This window comes from Styela clava, chromosome 2 (assembly GCF_964204865.1).
Source record: "Styela clava chromosome 2, kaStyClav1.hap1.2, whole genome shotgun sequence".
NCBI classification, from domain to species: domain Eukaryota; kingdom Metazoa; phylum Chordata; class Ascidiacea; order Stolidobranchia; family Styelidae; genus Styela; species Styela clava.
The window spans coordinates 11,771,052-11,789,296 of record NC_135251.1 but is presented as its reverse complement, the minus strand read 5'-3'; the positions used below and the strand labels follow the sequence as shown (position 1 = coordinate 11,789,296).

Here is an 18,245-nt window from a genome sequence, read left to right as displayed (position 1 = left end):
AGTGATATAAAATCCTTGATAAATTAGCTCTTTACAGTTAGTTAGATGTAACCCACCATGGAGGGCATCAGTGAGCTCTGCTTCTTTGAGACCGTCATCTTCACCTTGATTAACTTTATTTCGTTTGTGTTCCATCAATAGTCGATCATGGTGTTTCAAATCAGCGTACAAATCTGTCATCTTCAGTGCTGGAAGCTTCATCTATTGATAAAAAATAAATCAGTATCACAAAACACAAACTATTAGTGAGATATTGCAGCATTTACACTTTTATGTTAAAATTGAATTATTCTGATCAGTGAAGCTTCAATGATTACTACCATGGGGCAGTTGGGCACAGTTTCCAATTTCAAGAATGTCCTGTCATTTGGTTCAATAAAACAAACACATTATTTTTTCCTGAGGAATTCAATGATGACGTTTTTAGATTGCGCTTCTTTTTAGTCCATTGTTTAACTTCATGTTACTGTATTTTCACTGTTATTGAGGGACAACAATGTCCAGATGTCCTGAAAGGATTGGGAAAATGGGATTCTCTGAAACAAGACAATGTCGCTCGATCTGTAAAGTGTGCCGTACTGCAGAGACTGAGATAGAATCATAATGAAGTTGAATTTGATGGTGCAGAACTGTAAGAAACAATCAAACCAACCTTTTCTGCTTTTTCCCAGACTTGATTAACTCTTCCACTTCGAAACTTTCGAATATTATCATCAGAATTTGGTATTTCATTGCCATCTCTACTTCCACCAGCTGCAATTGACAGGATAAATTGTGCGCAAAAGATGATGCATATACTTCTATGCATTTTTAAGTTCCAAGTTCAATCAATCAATCAAATCGTTTTTTATTTTGCAAGATAATACCGTAATAAAAGGAATGTAGACTATATTTTATTACTGAGATAACAAGAAAAAATATGAACTTAACAAATCTCCTACGCATTTTAAATGATTGATAATCCATGTTCTCAGCAGTTATTTCAGTATTTTGAATAAAAACAGAAAAGTGTGTTATTTATAAGTAAATGGATATCGGTTTTCATATTTCTGAAAAATAAGCCCTAGTGCAGTATGGTAGTGTTATTCTGTTATTCATCCGTATGCTGTTAAGCAAAGTCTGCTCATCTGGTAGCGATTTATTGTTTTGTCAACTAATAAACAATAATAGCCTACGAGTATTGGCTGATTGGTACAATAAAAAATATTCAAACTAAAGAGCTTGATATACAGAGAGCTTGAAAATGAGACATTTCTCAGATTTCTGAGCATTTATTGCTGTAAGGCAGTAATGCCAGAAATTCAGCGTTCTATTATCAATAATACATTAATATGAAACATGAAAAGACTTTTCCAAGCTTGCTTCGATACTGTATAAGGATGCAAAAATTTATTTAGAGTCTAATTATTAGGTCAAATAAATTGGAAACCCCAATAACATACCTACTGACATACGGTAGAAATAAAAAAAATATCAAAGTACCTGAAATCGCAAGTGCCTGGTTTTAGGGAGACCCCATTATTTGCGATGTAAACGAGTTGCCCTGTTGTTTTACACTTTTATGAGTAAACGGTTCACCGTATCCAAATCCCTTTACAGCACCGTACCGGTACGGTACCTTCACAGTCCAGACTACACTGGACTAACTTTACCAGTACCAGAGTACCGGTATCGACTATATTTTTTCAATCTATTTTCGCTTCCACTGAACTGTCAGACGCGAGTTGTTGTAGCGGAAAATCGTAATTACGGTACCGGTACCCTGGACGCACAGACAATGCATGTATCGGTAACATCTAATGCAGTAATGTACCGGTACCGTACCGGTACACTAACATCTGCAGATCTATGTTATGTAACATCTCTTTATCTATGCACTATGCTGGACGCGACCCCTCCGATCTATCCTTAAACCTACAAGTCTTGCAACTAACATATTAGTAACCGCTATGGGTATCGGAATCGTGACGCAAAATTGCCGGATTAATAACAATAAAAGCATTTCGTTAGTACACTGTACACTCATGAATTTTTTGCATCATTTACTTGTTCGATTGCATAGAATATTGGACTATTCATGCATGCTAATTTTTTAACCATCAAGGCCGACCATGTTTGAATTTTGTGCCGAAGTTTTATTTTTTATATTCAGAAACTTAATTGTTATTTACGTATATAGATATCATGTTTTTGTCGTGATTCTCTCGAAGTGCTGCGTTTCATTGTAGTTCACTTTTAATGCCATGTTTTATTCGGGCAGCAGGATTTCGCTGGTTGTGCAAGAGGCTAGCGAAGAAGACACCACAACTGCATAAATTAAGCCACACAAAAATTTGTTGTGAAGCAAGAGATTGATGCCCAAATATATGGACACGAAAGCCATAACGGAACAACGATCGGAACGTGGTGGAGTTCCTACCTAAACCAACCGGAATGAAACTTTGTTCAAAACATCACGAAGAAAAATACAAACAAGGAAAAGAAAAACAACATATTAATAACAAATCGACCCATGTGCACATTTCTGCGGAAATACCTAATTGAGTCGTTCACATCACATTTTTGTTTTGAGTTATTCAAAACTAGATAAATTCATTAGGGCTGTTTACTGTTCTAAAATTTCTAAATATTTTACCTTCTCCGATCGGTGGGATTTACAACAGCTAGTATTCTTCCAACTAATTTAAATCCACGTTCTTGCTGGGCTTTTTTATGTTGGTGAGCAGTGGCGTATCTACTTAAAATAGCGCCGATGGCAAAGTCTAAGAATGCGCTCCCTTGATAGTTGTTTGATAATTTATATTGATTGTTAATGAACTAGGAAACTTCTACGTTATTATTTGAGGAAAAAATACAAGATTCAGTTGTTCCCAATTTGAAATTATTCATTGAAACGTTTTATTATTGATATTTTCCGCCGTTTCGCGCCCCTGTTTAAACGGCGCCCATGGCACGAGCCGTGGCTGCCACACCCTATTTACGCCACTGTTGGTGAGAAGCGTCATAAATTTTTCGAAATTTAATTTTGCGATAAAAGATTTATTTATTACATATATATGCGGAGGTTTTCTTTGTACATGCCAAACCAGTGTTGTGGTAACCTTTTCACAAAGACTCCGTTCATCCAAACCAGGGTGTGCAATAGGCGGCCCGTGGTCAACAACCCGGCCCGCAAAGCCATGTGGTGTGGCCCTTGTCAACAACCCCCAATCTAAGCATAAAATTCTATTCCGACAGTTTATGTCTAAGAAAAGCCGCTTGCATGGATAAAAATACTTGAAGATTTTTTGCTCTAGTCGCTACGTTAAATATTTCGTTGTTTTGCCCGGTGCATTTATTATGACTAAGCGATGGCCGCATTCTCTTTTCTTGCCTTTCCCGCGGCGCTCTGTATGTTGCCAATGTACATTGAAATACTATTTTTTGTATGGCCCAGCTAGTTGGCTGAAGTTGATTATACGTAGGGTTACCATATTTTTGTGACTTCAAAGCGGGACGCCTCAAAAGACAACGACCCCTTAGCTAAGATTTTGTAACTTCACATTTTCCGATTTTACTACATAGGCCTACATTCAGTGGTAGGATTCAAATTTTTTGTCAGCTGGTTCCATCACAAAATTCATATTTTTCGGCCGGCTCTGTTTCATGTTTTTTAGCAATGCTAACCGGTCCGCTGATCTCATTAAATTCCGTGAGACGGTTCTATAGAACCGGTGCGAACCGGCTGAATCCCACCACCGCCTACATTTAGAGCTGTCCCGGCTGTCTTTATTGACCATATTGTTACCGAACTTTCATGCGCATATTCTCTGTACGAATATCGGATTCAGTTCGAAAAATATAAAGAAATTGACGTTAACGATATCGGTACAAATAATTCGAATTTAGACTAATTAGTAATGGTTTTACATGCGATACGTCTGCTATCAATGGGAATCAGCAGGAAACAAACGCAATCGCCTTCAGTAAGTAGGCTAGCGCTGCGCTTCACAGAAACAACAGTAACGAGAACATGTTCGAGTATTATGCTGGATGGCTGAACGCAAAAGCGGGACTTTTGGCTGACTTGTCGGGACGGCGGGACAAGACGCTAAAAAGCGGGACTGTTCCGCCTAAAGCGGGACGTATGGTAAACCTAAATTTATACGGCCTACCGATAGAGAATGTTGCACACCCCTGGGCTCTGATCTAAACGAAATAGCTCGGACTCGCACTAACAACTAGAAAGACTTTCTTTTTAAATATTTCCGCGAGTTTTTGAAACAAGCAAAAGGAAATCGATTAATGTGGACAAAAATCAAAATTTCAATAGTTTGTTGCTGTGCTTATCTGAGGTAAATGGTTGCACGGTTGGTAATTCAACTTCTGTTTTGATACTCAAAATATCTTCGGTTTAACACGAGATGAAACTTTTCAATTCTTGATGTAAATGTGACTGAATATCCCTTTCGCTGTTTTCACGAAATCTACTGTGACTAGTGATTTAAAAAAGCTTGACTTGCGACTCGCCATAACAGTGAATTGACTCGTCTTTGCATTCTAACACTTGATAGGAGTCGAGTCGAAGATGATCAGCGACCCAGGGTCCAAAGATTTGAAATCATGAAACACGTATATATCATAAAACACGATCGGAAAGTCAATTCTTTTTAATTTCGGTTTCTTTCATGACGAATCTGTATTTTCAGAAAACTAACTTTCTATGAACAGCCTGTCTCTCTTGGTCACGGCAGGAGTCACGATAATTTGCACGTTATTCTTGAAAGCTAAATTGTTTGATACTGAAGAATTGGAACATTGGACGGAGTTATTTGAAAACCGAAAAAAATAAACTAAAATCTAACAATCTAAAATGCAATAGGGAAGATAAATCTTAAAAATATATTCAAAATTAGTAAAAAATAAATGCAATATTATTTTAGCAATGTTCTAACATTGCAGGCAAGGAAAGTCTACGATCATCGCTTTGTTTGTCCAGTCGCAGAAAACTCGTTTCAGCTACTTGAGGGTCTTCCGGCCTCGCTTCTACAACAACCTTAGTTGCATTTTTAGTCGCTGCATTTTTATTTTCTTTTTCGTTGTCATCGTCTGGTTGAACAGGCGTTTTACTTTCATTTGGGTTCATGCAAGACAAGTCTCGATAGAATGCTATTGTATGTCGTAAGCTATAATCCAAATTGACAGTGTATCTTTCAAGACGTTGGATCCTTGATTTTGTGAAGCCGCAATCCCCGAGCAATTGAATGTAACTGTAGAATATATCCGGGTCACCATCGAGACTTAACAACGATTCACCTTTTTCGTATTCATTTTGCACTTTGTTTCTAATAGAAAAAATGGAATAAATTTGAGTCAAATATAAAACAAAACATTCTTACAAATAGAAGAAATTGAGCAGCGACAGACATTCTGTATTCCTCTATTTCGTTCCATAGTATGAAGCCAAAAACAAATCATGATTATTTGTCTTACCCCATTATTCGAAGTATTTTTCAGTTATATCAAATAACTATGAGCTTTATTCAAAAGTATATAACGAATCAGAAGAAAAATGCAAATTTTGGAATACTCCTGAACCATTATAGAAATCTGACAAATACTACTTTACGTTTTATCATATCAATGGAAATGCCCATTCATAAATGTTTTTGTAATAGTATCAAAATTAATAATTGTTGATGAAATACTAAGATCTTACTGGAATATCTCAAAAATCGTCCAATCATCTGGTATCTTTTCTTGCTCAATTCCAGCACTTCCTCGTTGATCTGCATCTTCAATAACTTGCAAGATATAACTTGTTCTGTACGGCCATTGGTCAGCAAGTACAATCCAACGAACTAAGTCCTCCGCACCTTGTTGAGTGCGAACTAGATTGAAACAAAAAACTCTCAAATTATATATAGTATAATAAATAAGTTTTAAAAATAACTTCGAGTAGGATATTTTTTTATTACGTTTCCCATGGGTGATCCACTAATAAACCGTCAAACCATCTGCAATCAATAAAACAGACTATACCACACCAATAGTAAATATTGCTCAGAATTTCAGCTTCTGCGTCTAGTCTAAATCACAAATAAAATTTCAGATTTACCGAGTCGGTTGTCATCAAGAAAAGGTCCATTATGAGTGTTATCGTTGATATGTGAATGAATAAATCTTGTACGCTTTTCCTGTTATAAAAAATACAAGAAATTACATATTCAATAAAAATTACCAGCACAGAAATATTTGGCATTTTATCAGATTTCCGGATACTCCCATAGTGTGTGCACCAGGTTAAGGTTAGGCCAAAATTTTATTCTGATTTTCCTTATTTTAGTTTATTACGAGTTCGGGGACTGTCTGTGTGACAAAGTGAATATACCCCCTGCCCATAGGCTTCAGTCCCCTTACACAATTTGATGTAAAGTAGGCGAAACAAATTAATTACCTCCATATGGGTACACATACTTCTGGAACGCCGTTTTTTGATCTGAGGTAGCATTTTACTGCTAACGGACAAGAACGCGAAACAGAAAATTCCCTCGTGAAAAATCATAATATCATCCAATGCTGCTCAAACGCTGTCACTTACCTTTTTATGAAAACAGTTCATGATTCTAGCTGTGAGAGAGATGACATTAAACAGACGTTTGATGTTCCGAGGATTTCCCTGTAAATGTTTATGCAAGTCTTCATCGTTGAAAATAAAGTTTCTAAAAAAAGAAATAGGTAAGTTGTTCTAATTAAAAATTAAGACTGATCTAATGATATATCATGATTCGACATACCGCCAACGATACGTTTTAATCAATCAATCAAATTTATTCTCTTCGCTCTGACTTAAAAACAACATAACAGTAACGAACACAATGCAACAGAGTGACCGAGAAGGAGATGATAACTTAAAGGTTAAAGGTTAAAAACGTACAAAAGTACGCGCTCACCACCGAAACAGTGAATCTCACGGTAAAATGAACAAACACGTCATAAAATCGGGCAATAACTTTTAAATCAATTAAAGATGTGAATACACAAAACAAAATAGGAAAGGGGCAAAACATTTTACAAGCGGAGATTAAATAAATGTATCATGACCATCGCCGTCGTCATATGGCGCAGTTATTTGTCAACAGTTATCAGATAACAGTTACATTTAGTTTAAAATTTGGGCGCTCCAGAAGTGTGTACCAATACGGAGGTAAATAATTTTGTTCGTCTACTTTACATCAAGTTGTAGGGTGAAGGGACGGAGCTTATGGGCAGATGTATATTCACTTGTCTAACACAGACGGTCCTCGAAATCGTAATTGAACTAAAATGAGGAAAATCGGAAAGAAATTATGGCCTAAATTATGGCGTTGTATTTGATCAAGAATTACCTTACAATCATAAATACACACCTGCAATGAAACAAAAAGCTTTTGTGATCCAGTTCCACAATAGGTTCGCACGGAACTCCTCGTCTTCTTGCATCAACTCCTCTTATTGATGCCACGGCGGAAATTATATAGGCCGAATGGTCGGTCGGATTGGAACAATTTTTTACATCATGTATGATGATATCTATAATATTAATTAAATTGTTATAAAGTTCGTTTCCAAGTGAATGCACTCCCTTGATCGTTGACTGACAATTTTTAATGGCTGTTGTTAAATTGAGATACTTGTAGGTTATTATTTAAATAGAAACAAAGGGTTCAATTATTTTATTGAAACATTTGACAATCAAATTTTTCGCCTTTTGCGTTCCTATTCAAACGGCGTACATGACACGAACCATGGCTACCATACCCTAGATACGCCACTGCTAAGATGGTTATCATATTAGATAACTTTCATTTTGGTTTCGATATGTGACGAGGAGACGTTTCATTTAACGATAAATGATAGTGTTGGAATAGTCTTTCACCTGGATTAGAATCGATCTGGTCTTCGTTTGTTTGGATATAATTATCAGTTGTGTCTATTGGCTCTGCGCTGTCGACCGCTGTTATGTTTCCATCTATTTAAAAATATTGAAATGTGATTTATATTTTTAAAATTTATATTAAAACTTCGCCAGATATGGCACCTACTTTTACCACTAAAAGCTAAATGTGTGTATTTTAATAATTGTATCGACTTCGCGCTAAAAAACAATCAAATGTGAGTGACTATTTTAAAATTTATATAAACACTTCGTCAGATATGGTACCTACTTTTACCTCTAAAAACTCATTGTATCAACCCTATGCTTCAATTTTTTAGCGTTGGTGATAAAATACATTTGTTTTATGTGTCGTTGCAATTGTTTGATAGAAAACAAAATCGGGCCACTTCCAAATTCTAGCAGTAGTCACTCATAAAAATGTATTGTTTGTCTTACTACGAAAACCAACAGCTCGCTTTTTCGCTCGTTCATCTTCTATTCTGTATGAAATTGTGCGATCAGCTTGATCTATGAGTCCGGCAATAAAACGCTTTTTGTCACAATCGCTAATCTTAACAAAAAAGATTTACTTTTGCAATTTTTTTCTATACGATGCCTACTTAGTCTTTTGCTCCGAACATGACCATATACAAGCTGTAACTGATAATACAATTATGGGTAAAGAAATAATTTTTTCAAGGGATGTGAATCCGAGATGTAGAATTTTCGTAAATAGATTTCGTGTTCACATTAAATTATATATATTACTTAGTTTATTGTTTTACCAAACATAAATGCACTTCGTTAATAAATAATGCAAAAAGAAATTAATTGTCATTTTGCGATGGAGAGAAGCACGGGCAACCAATACTGGTTATCGGATAGCGACAACCATGAAACAACAAAAGGTAAACTTACTTCGGGTAAGCATATCGGGAGATTTATAATCTTCTTCAGGTACTCATGTCCTGTAACTTTAGCTTGTTTGAGAACTTCTCCCATTCCTTCCTCTATACATTTGACAACAATTCTTGGGTCTACGGCAATCAAACATATGAACGGAGCAGATTTATCACTGAGTAAAATACTGACGGCTTCAAGAACTGCTTGTACCTGCAATTAAGATAGGACAGGAGTTACATATTTATCCCGGGGAGAGAAAGGCTATAAAACGGCTCAATCATATGGCGAACCACGGCCGGTTACCAGTCCATGTCGGGTGTTGTATTAGTTAGCCAGTTATTTGTGTTCGGAAGCATGGACTTGATGGCGGAAGAAGCCATAACCGACCAGCGGTTATGTGAACCACCCTACGGCGGCGAAGAGTCTAGCAACCCTCTCGCTCATAACCATACCCGCATGGGATTCCAACGAACCCACGCAGGGTAATCAGATCTGCGGTGGCGAGCGTATTCCTAACGCTTACCTCGATGCACCACCGAGCCATATGTTTATCTACCTACATAACCGTTGATATTTTAAACAAGTTTTTGCTTGGAACCAAGGATATTTATTTGGCACATGTAGGCACTATGTATCGAAGAAGAAAATTCGGTTTGATTAAGAATGTCTCGAACTCCTTGAATGAGTGTGGACATTAAAAGTTTGAAACTACTAACAGTAAAAAACACAATATATCTGCGGCCCAAATGCGGCACACAAGAAAAAATTGTGCGGCCCACGTAGGAGTGCAAAATTTGAATGTGTGCGGCGCGAAGCGAGTTTTGAATTTAGAATAATCTAGTGCGTGCAAGTAATTCTAATTCCTTTTGTGCTTCTGCATGTCACAAGATCAATAACCCAATTTTTTGTGCGTGCAACTACTAGAAAGCCTATGTTATATGAGAATGCGGTCCACGGTTTCGCCGAGTTATTTGTATCTGGCCCTCCTCTAATAAAGGTTGCGCACTCTTGAATATCATTCTGGCTAGATATTGAACATTGAACGCGTTTTGAAATGTGCATTATTACGTTCCAACGAAAGTACAAAGTTTTGGTTTTCACTGAGCTCAGCAATGACATCATACCTTTTTCAAAGGCACACGATCCAAGTCATCGATCGTTATGACAATCTTGTAATCTTTTTGGTGTGTGAAACGAGCACATTGAATTAATTTGGTGATTACTTCCACCTGGAAAATATATTTGATGTTGAAAAACAATCCGTCATCAGTGCTTTAATTTTTAGCACACTGAAATACGCTTCATATAACGAACGTGAATATGGCATTTCAAGATGAAAAGAGGCGAAAAACCAAAACTGGTTAACGAGCAGCAGCGACACTCGTCTAACAGTAATTAATACGGGAGAAAAAAGTCGAACACTAAACCATTAAAAAATTTTACAGAAAAACATAAAAAACTGTTACATACGACAATACGACTTTTAGCAACGTCAAGTAAGGTCACAAAAGCCACAAAAAATATCGATATTTGCACACAGTAAATCTACTAAACATAAACATATGTACATGCAGTGGCGTATCTACGTAAAATGGCGCCTATATGGCAAAATTTAAAAATGCGCCTCTTCCTATTGGTTGACAATTCATAATGACTGCTATAGGAATGCGATACCTGTACGTTATCATTCGAGTGAAATACGAGTTTCAGTTATTTTCAATTCGAAATTATTTTATTGAAACATTTTACGATTAGTACTTTTCGCCGTTTTTGCGCCCCTGTCGAAGGCACGAGCCATGGCCGTCACTCCCTATAGATACGCCACTGTGTATATATTACTCCCTCTGTTTACAGCTGAACCTGTTGCATACAAAAATGTCACAGGTCACACAATCCACAAAATCATCTTTATATTAGCGCATAATAAATCTACTAATTATATCTATAAACATACCTCTGTTTTAACTTTATTCATGAACCCAAGTTGCTCCGCCATTTTGGTTTTAGTTCCATCCAGCGCTTCATTAATCCTTTTTCGTTGTGAGTGACACATCGCCCATATGAATCTGAAAACCACGGAGATAACCGCGATTCCAGCAGGCATCCAGAGAAGAATCTGACCCATCACCGGTACAATACGAAAGGTCTGCAAATAGTGTTGTATATTATAAATGTGGGTTTGCTCAAAGCCATGTCGTCCGATTTATATTAAAAGCCCTGTTGGACTACGTGTTTTTGAGCACAAAATATGTACGTAACGGACGGACGAAACGGTTGGAAAGCTATTTTAGCATCGCAAGATACAGAAAGCAGGTTCAAATCCCAGGCCATCTAAATAATGTATTTACGTTTTTATAATCAAAAAGGAAGCGATGCTCAAATGTATGGACACGGAGTCCAAAACGTACGTCGTACAGCATGCAAACGTAACTGCCATAAGATGCGCAATTTATAATGACGTTATGGCACATAAAAAAACAAATACCATAGGCAAGAGCCAATAAAAATTTTTGAAATAAATGAAAGTATTAGCCTTCTAGCGAAAAATGCCACTTCTTCAACCACTGAAAATTTATAGCAATTGGTTCAGTAGTTATCAGGAAAGCGATATTTTTACAATGATAAGAAGAAAAAAAAATACTAACAACGATGATCAACAATATAACGATATATAGGTTCATTCGTGTCCACAAATAACTTTTCCACAAAATCACTTACCCTATAGACATCTAATTGAAGATAATCTGCCATAATGTAAGCAGTAACTGGAATCAAAATGCTGCAAACAACAATCAGAATCCACCAAACAAGACGAGGTAAGCCACAGAGCTTAATGGGATATTTCAAAAAGTGGGAACAAAATCGATTACAGCAACAGGTTTTGGGAGGAAGCGTAAATCGTTCAATAATATCGCGGTCATTCTCTTTGTTCTCTGAGTTAGTTTTGAAAGTTTTCAATTCAACATCGTCTCGTTTTTTGAGTAACTTTCGTTTACTTTCCCAACCCTGCTTGTTGCGACGATAATTTGGAGGCGTGCTTGCACCCACCGTCGGATCGACATCAGTAGCCTCCAATCCTTCTATTTTCAAACATTCTTTTGCTACCCGGAGTTCGCCTTCACTTGAGTAAGTTACTTTCCAATATTTCTGCCCCGGGCGGCCGGCAATTCTTACGCAGTCTTCCACCACACCGTATTGTTTCATCATGTCTAAAACTTCATCTATATTAGACCCGTTGCCAAGTTTGACATAAAGAATCCTGTTTCCAGTCTCCAACACGTTTTTGGGAATTTCTTCGATCTAAAATCACGAAATTAAAAATAAAATAAAGTATAATTACACATATTGGCCTATCCAACCAGTATACACTGTATATACACATATCGTTTAAAATATGCTCAAATACCTATTAGATTCGCCACTATTATTATACATGCTACACGCTAAATTTATTTTGTATAAAAACCTGTTATTAATGAGTTAATGAATATTGGTTTTCATATTTTTTATATTTAAGAATCTCGCAATCTTCTACTTTGTATTTTTTTTTTTGATAAATTAAAATAAAAGACATTCCCCAAAAATAGGCCATAGTGTTATTTTTGGAAAAAAAGAAAAAAATGTAATGATACCCTGCTTTATTTTCGGAGAAACACGGCACTAAGTTTGCTTTTATATGTATTTACAGTTCATACAGTTCAGACAATAGAAGACGATTAAACTATTGAACAAGGTTTTTCGAGCATCTGCGATATTGCATTATGGTTTCGCTTAACCGAATAGAATAAAAACGACTGCCGATTCAGCCAAGTTTTCAATTAACCACACATGCCGCACATATTAGGGCAATGTCCTTGTTCTGAAATATACTGACTGCAATCGATAAAAGTCAGACACAGAATAAGGCTGTCTTCATTGTAGGATAAGATATTTAATATTTATCCCGCGGTGGGAGGAAGACGATAACTTGGCTTAGTCACATGGCGTACCACGGTCCCTCGTCCGGTTACCAGTTTATATCGGGTATAGGAATACTTAGCATGAACCTGGTGAAGGAAGCCTTAAACACCTAGTTGTTCCATGGACCACCTAACGACAGAAAAGCGTCCAGAAATCCCCACGCACGTGATCATCCCCCCATAGGATTCGAAAATGTGAACCCGTGCATGGTAATCAGAGGTGCGATGGCAAGCGTATTTCTAACGCTCAGCATGTTGCGTTACCCCTGAGCTTTCTTGTTGGCCCGCCTTTGGAACTTACCGTAAGCATTCTAAACATTCTCGCCGTTATAATTCCGAACTCTGCTTCAATGGCGTCAGTTATGTTGGTGATTATTCCCGCCCATAACGTATCGCTACCAGCGTATTCCCAAGCTTTGAAGTCGACGAAGATATACCGCCTTGAAAACACTTCAGATTCTGAGGCAGCCATCACTAGTCTTCTATCTTCGGGACGAATATGTTTGAGTACGTGTGCCGGTTCTTGTCCAGGATCTTCTACGATATCTGTGTTCGTTTTTCGCACCGGAAGTTTTGTGAAAGCGCCATAGGTTAATAGTCTACAACTCCCGTAGTAATGAAAGGAAAGCCAGCTTTTTCCACAGCAAGCAACGAGAAATACAATTGAAGTTTCAATAGGAATCAGCACAAGTCCGATTATTTTCAAAGTTTGTAAATAGTGTGGAGGTACTACCTCAGCAGGATTTGCCGTTGTAGAGTTTACAGCAGGGGTTGTGACTGTTTCATAATTTCGTGAGAGTAAATTTTCAATTCCCAATATTGTGGCTACCAATTCAGGCTTAGCGGCTGATAACACAGTGAACAGTATGAAGAAAAATGCCGCTAGAATGCAGAACAGCCATATCATGGCGGACAATATGGTTGAACATTTCACTTTCCCATCCTCGGGATATCGTTTCTTTTTCTTTTCGTCTACGATACTTTGTCTTTGATATCTTTTTAAAATGCCTGCAGGAAGTTGAACAAATTAGTTAATTCTCTAATTATTTTTTCGACCTCCAGGAGTATGCGCACCAAGATGGCGCACAACCTGAACATAGTATGTGTGTACCGGTTATGATTCACGTTGTGTGACATCTTGGTGCGCATACTTCTGGAGCATCTATTTTTTTCTAAATGTTGTGAGGATTATCATCTTATGCAACAAAATCCATATACTGTAATTCATTGTCACAGAAAGAACTTCATAACTGGCCACAATGAAACTTGAAATTTAAAAAAGTCAGGAGAGTCGATAACAATAAGTACAAGATTATATCAGAAAAAATAAACTGTTATATTACGTTGATATGAAAGGGATATCGATACATGACCCCACTTACATTTGTGTATTACGCATGACCATCGCAAACATGGTATCTCATAGCGTAAAGCTCACATCTTGGAAAAAATATGGAAATTTGTTTTCCATTTATCGCCCTTTTTATATTTTCACATTAACGCTGGAGTAAGCGAAAAATTCACGTTTGAATAGTGCACTTGTATGATATTGTAATACTCCGCTTACTTTCGAGATGTCGCAATAAGAATGATTTTCCACTTCCCCATTTCGCAAATAGACCGATGGTTATAGGAGATTCGACTTGATGTATACTTTCCGCTATAGCATCTGCGAATGTTGACTCCCCAAGATGGTCGACGCCGATATCGTAATCGTTCAGAAGAAATCCTGTTCAAAAAAATAACTTATACCGTAAATTGTCCGTAAAACAGAAAATTTACTTTGAATTTAGATTGCCATCAGCATTTCATAGAAACATGAATCTTAGAGTAAGGATCAGATCCCATGGAGGGATTATTAGAGTTATTTTTCGGTATAATACATCGCAATTTTTGTAACTTGAAACGCTTTTAAGGCCATCGAGAATCTTGAAAACCAATCAACGGACCAAGTTAATATCTAACTTGGAAATTGGAAACTTTAGACCCACTCCCCCCCCCCCCCCCCCCCCCTTGAAAACTCCTGGCTACTCCCCTGGTCGGATTGTAGTCAGACAAGATCCAGTGAAAAAATTTTGAGTCGCACTCAAAATAAGCTATAGACTTGGTAGAAGCAATCACTAATATCTCTCAAAAAAGTTCTCTACAGACTTACCTCGCCGTCAAAATTAGCCAAGCTATACAACCACATAATCTAATCTATCTTGATTGGCTCGTTTAGGAAAGGATTGATAGGAAGCTAAACATGCCCGGTTATCAAAGAATCGCCTACGAATAGAGCAAAATAGTTTTGGAAAAGACGTACGAAGTTATGTCCAACTAACCCCGCAAAATCGCTTTTCAAAAAAAAAAAATATATATATATATCTCTTGAAAAATGGACATCCATAGAAGGATATTCTCATTACGAAAATGGCAACTAGATAGACATCAGCCTCGGCCATTTCTTAGACGTCACCGGATTCGCGTTTCGTGGTATAATTTCCTGAAGACTCAACCTAAATTTTTAAATAAACCTTAGAGCAACGTTATTTGAGTCCCTTCCACTGTCATCCTTTTTATATTCGGCAATTGTATTTCCCGAAGCCCGATTTATTTTGTTCATGATTCTTGTTATATAGTGAAAAGTTAACAACGAAATTTAAATATAATTTAATCGTTTTTTTAAGAAGTATTTTCTCGCTACGCATGTGATCTAATCTTGTGGCGATGCGGAACATTTCGTGGCCACTTCGAGCCTCGAGGGAATTTTTGACAGCGGGGGCGTCAAAAGTACCGAAAACAAGAATAATTTTTCATATGAAGTGGCACTTGTATCGGCTTACGATTATTCATATTTACGATGTCATATTCAGAACAGTGAAATAATTAAACAGATACGATCACATGCTTTGAAACGGCAGGTGAAACGGTTTTCTTTCTTCAAATTGAATAATTATTAATTCATTTTATCTTCCTTAGGAGAAAAGAATTTCAAGGTGGCCTATGGGATTGGAGGTTTCATTTATCTCTGAAACATATCTTCATGATATTGGTAACGTACTTGAATGAGTTTCTTGATCGTACATGAAAGTTTTCGTGGCCTTGCATGGATCAATATTAATGAAATAATGATTTGAGAAAATCTCGTAGAACAAATGGGAAAAGAATGGCATAGGTTATAAAATATCTGGAGTATCAGTTGTCACAATGACAATGAGAACACATCGCACAATAAAAAGATTTTTATTCATGAAAACAACCACAACAATATTTGAAACAATGTGCCAGCATTCTTTTCAAAAAAGCATAAATATCTCGCCTTTCGCTTTAGCTTTACGACACTCCGATCTTCGCCACTTGACACCAACGCAAATACCGGTCACATGTTTTTGAAAGTACTTCAAGTAAACTCACAATATTTGAAATTTATTCAGCACGATGTTATCAATGAGTTTTCTCAAATATATACTGAATATAAAATTCCTAATGCGCTTAACCACATCGTGTCCGTTATACAGTCTATAGTCCATTGAGTAATTCAATCTGGCCCGCCTGATGCTGCCACAACCAAACTATACCCAAATTTTGATGTTTTAGATAAAAAATAACCCAGCAGATTGCGATTAAATTTAGTCTTTGCACGAGGATTATTGTTTTTTCCTATTTGCTTTTGTAACACTGTAAATGTTGTTCATAAAATGTAACTTTCACGTTACACTTACATGGCCCGCCAGTCATGATGAGTTAAATTTTTGTCTCCTGGTTCGAAAACCTTGCCTACCCGTGAATTACTATACAGCATATCTTTCCGGGATATTATTTCCTTTATTGGCTTCGAAAGTCAAATAAGGAAGCAATGCTGAAATTCGAAGAAAATGAAATGACTAATAAGGCCATGACGACATCAACCAATTTCAGTCAAATTCTAAAAGAATTTTATCGAATTACATTTGATTTACAAAGAAACAATTGTGCCGAATATTATACAAGGGTATATGCCGAGGCGATATGAAACCCTGTAAAATTTGAGATGAGTGACTAAAAATCTTCCTAACTAACTTCTTCCATTCTAATGCAATAGAAATCGTCTAGTCAATTTTTTTTTTTAAATAACTACAGTTTGCATAACAATCCTTATATATATAATGAATAAATTACTGTAATATATCGAGTTGGTTTCACCGTCTATAAATAGCGATATTTCATATCCGCTTCCAACATTCAACTGGTTCTGTTGACTGAAGGTTTACCAGTGGACAACATAAAATTGGTCAAGTCACCAGTGTCAGAATATTGCTTTTGTATTCCCCAATTGATATTTGTGAGCATAAACCATGCCGGGTGTTCCGACCTCTGTTAGTCCCTCAAAGTGATGGTTGAGCATAACTATCGAATGATCATATTTAGCTAAGAGCTCTGGTTTAGAGTTGTTAGGAATAAAGACTATTCGTTTTTTCATTTTTAATATAAAAGTATTCATTCTTACCTCGGGGATCGACGTCCTTTTGTATCGCCATAGATGCAATTATAGAGCTTTCTCACTATATACAGCAACGGGTACGTTTATCTACATGTTCATTTCTAAAATAGGTTTGACTCTCGTTACTATATTCAGTTTTTCAATAGCCCCAAGGCCTAAATCTTGTGAGGCTAACACTGCGCTAAATGAAAAGATGTTTTAATAATATGACCATGTCAACGCTTCCCTATTCTGTATTCATTTATATTACTCACGCGGAATAAAAAATTTACACACATTCAATTTAGGGCCATGTTCGGCCAATGTTCAACCTATCACCAGGTTGAATATTGATGATATTAGAAGACAACCTATCCCTGAACTTCCTAAATAATGTCGAAGATAAGCGAAGCACAACCGGTGTATAGCAAAACGATTTATTTTGCCGACGTTTCGAATTTATATTCAGAAAATGAAATGAAGAGTACACTATCGTATATATATATATATATGAAGTAGAAAAACAAAAATAAAAATTAACACGGTAAAAAATTGAAAAAGGAAATTGAAATTCATTTTCCTTTTTTATATATACATACGATAGTGTACTCTTCATATCATGCCCTGATGAAGTTTTTCTAAATAGAAATTCGAAACTTCAGCAAACTAAATCGTTTTGCTATACACCGGTTGTGCTTCACTTATCTTCGACATAAATATACTTGGTGGCAATCATGCGCTATTTCTGAATCAATGTTCTGTTTTAATATCTCGCAGAAACGCTTTCTAGATATGAATTTTCAATTCACATATGCGCATGACGTAACTGCCTTCTATTGAAATCGTAAATTTTTGAATAGGTCGAAACTATTTTCGACAAATAGCTTTACTAAGCAATTTTTATGTCAGCTAGAGCCTAAGCTTAGGCGGAGATATAGCATATCCAGAACGTTACACACGACTAGAACCGGTTCGACTATGTTGTAATTACCTGCTTTATCCAGGCGCCCGACCGTGTCCTTTCAGACAGACGTTTTCAACACAA

At 36.7% G+C, this 18,245-nt stretch overlaps 2 protein-coding genes across 3 annotated transcripts in view; both read right to left on the bottom strand.

Moving 5' to 3' along the window:
- Window positions 1-917, bottom strand: part of LOC120336727 (alpha-2-macroglobulin receptor-associated protein-like) — a 34,271-nt gene extending 33,354 nt beyond the window's left edge. For both annotated transcript variants that reach the window (XM_078109877.1, XM_039404483.2), the window contains exons 1-2: window positions 653-917; window positions 57-201 (exon numbers count right to left, since the gene is read on the bottom strand). In XM_078109877.1, the coding sequence (XP_077966003.1) occupies window positions 57-201; window positions 653-808 (301 nt within the window). In that variant the 5' untranslated portion in view covers window positions 809-917. The remainder of the gene's footprint in view (window positions 1-56; window positions 202-652) is intronic.
- A 3,752-nt stretch (window positions 918-4,669) lies between these two features.
- LOC120336713 (uncharacterized) lies at window positions 4,670-17,425 on the bottom strand. The gene is made up of 14 exons (XM_039404447.2): window positions 17,228-17,425; window positions 14,327-14,488; window positions 13,061-13,767; window positions 11,519-12,100; window positions 10,755-10,946; window positions 9,925-10,029; window positions 8,816-9,010; window positions 8,354-8,468; window positions 7,898-7,990; window positions 7,389-7,551; window positions 6,581-6,701; window positions 6,098-6,176; window positions 5,699-5,870; window positions 4,670-5,324 (listed from the first exon to the last, which is right to left on the bottom strand). The coding sequence occupies exons 1-14, from the start codon at window positions 17,256-17,258 to the stop codon at window positions 4,919-4,921; spliced, it is 3,123 nt and encodes a 1,040-aa protein (XP_039260381.2). The 5' UTR covers window positions 17,259-17,425; the 3' UTR covers window positions 4,670-4,918.
- Window positions 17,426-18,245: the final 820 nt, after the last annotated feature.

Excerpts from the sequence above, each read along its gene's own strand:
- LOC120336713 (XM_039404447.2), bottom strand. The coding sequence starts at position 17,258 with ATGGCGATACAAAAGGACGTCGATCCCCGAG. Across the intron at positions 8,469-8,815 it reads TCCCGATATGCTTACCCGAA|ATTAGCGATTGTGACAAAAA; the intron begins GTAAGTTTACCT and ends TTTTTTGTTAAG. Across the intron at positions 7,991-8,353 it reads GCGAGCTGTTGGTTTTCGTA|ATGGAAACATAACAGCGGTC; the intron begins GTAAGACAAACA and ends ATTTTTAAATAG.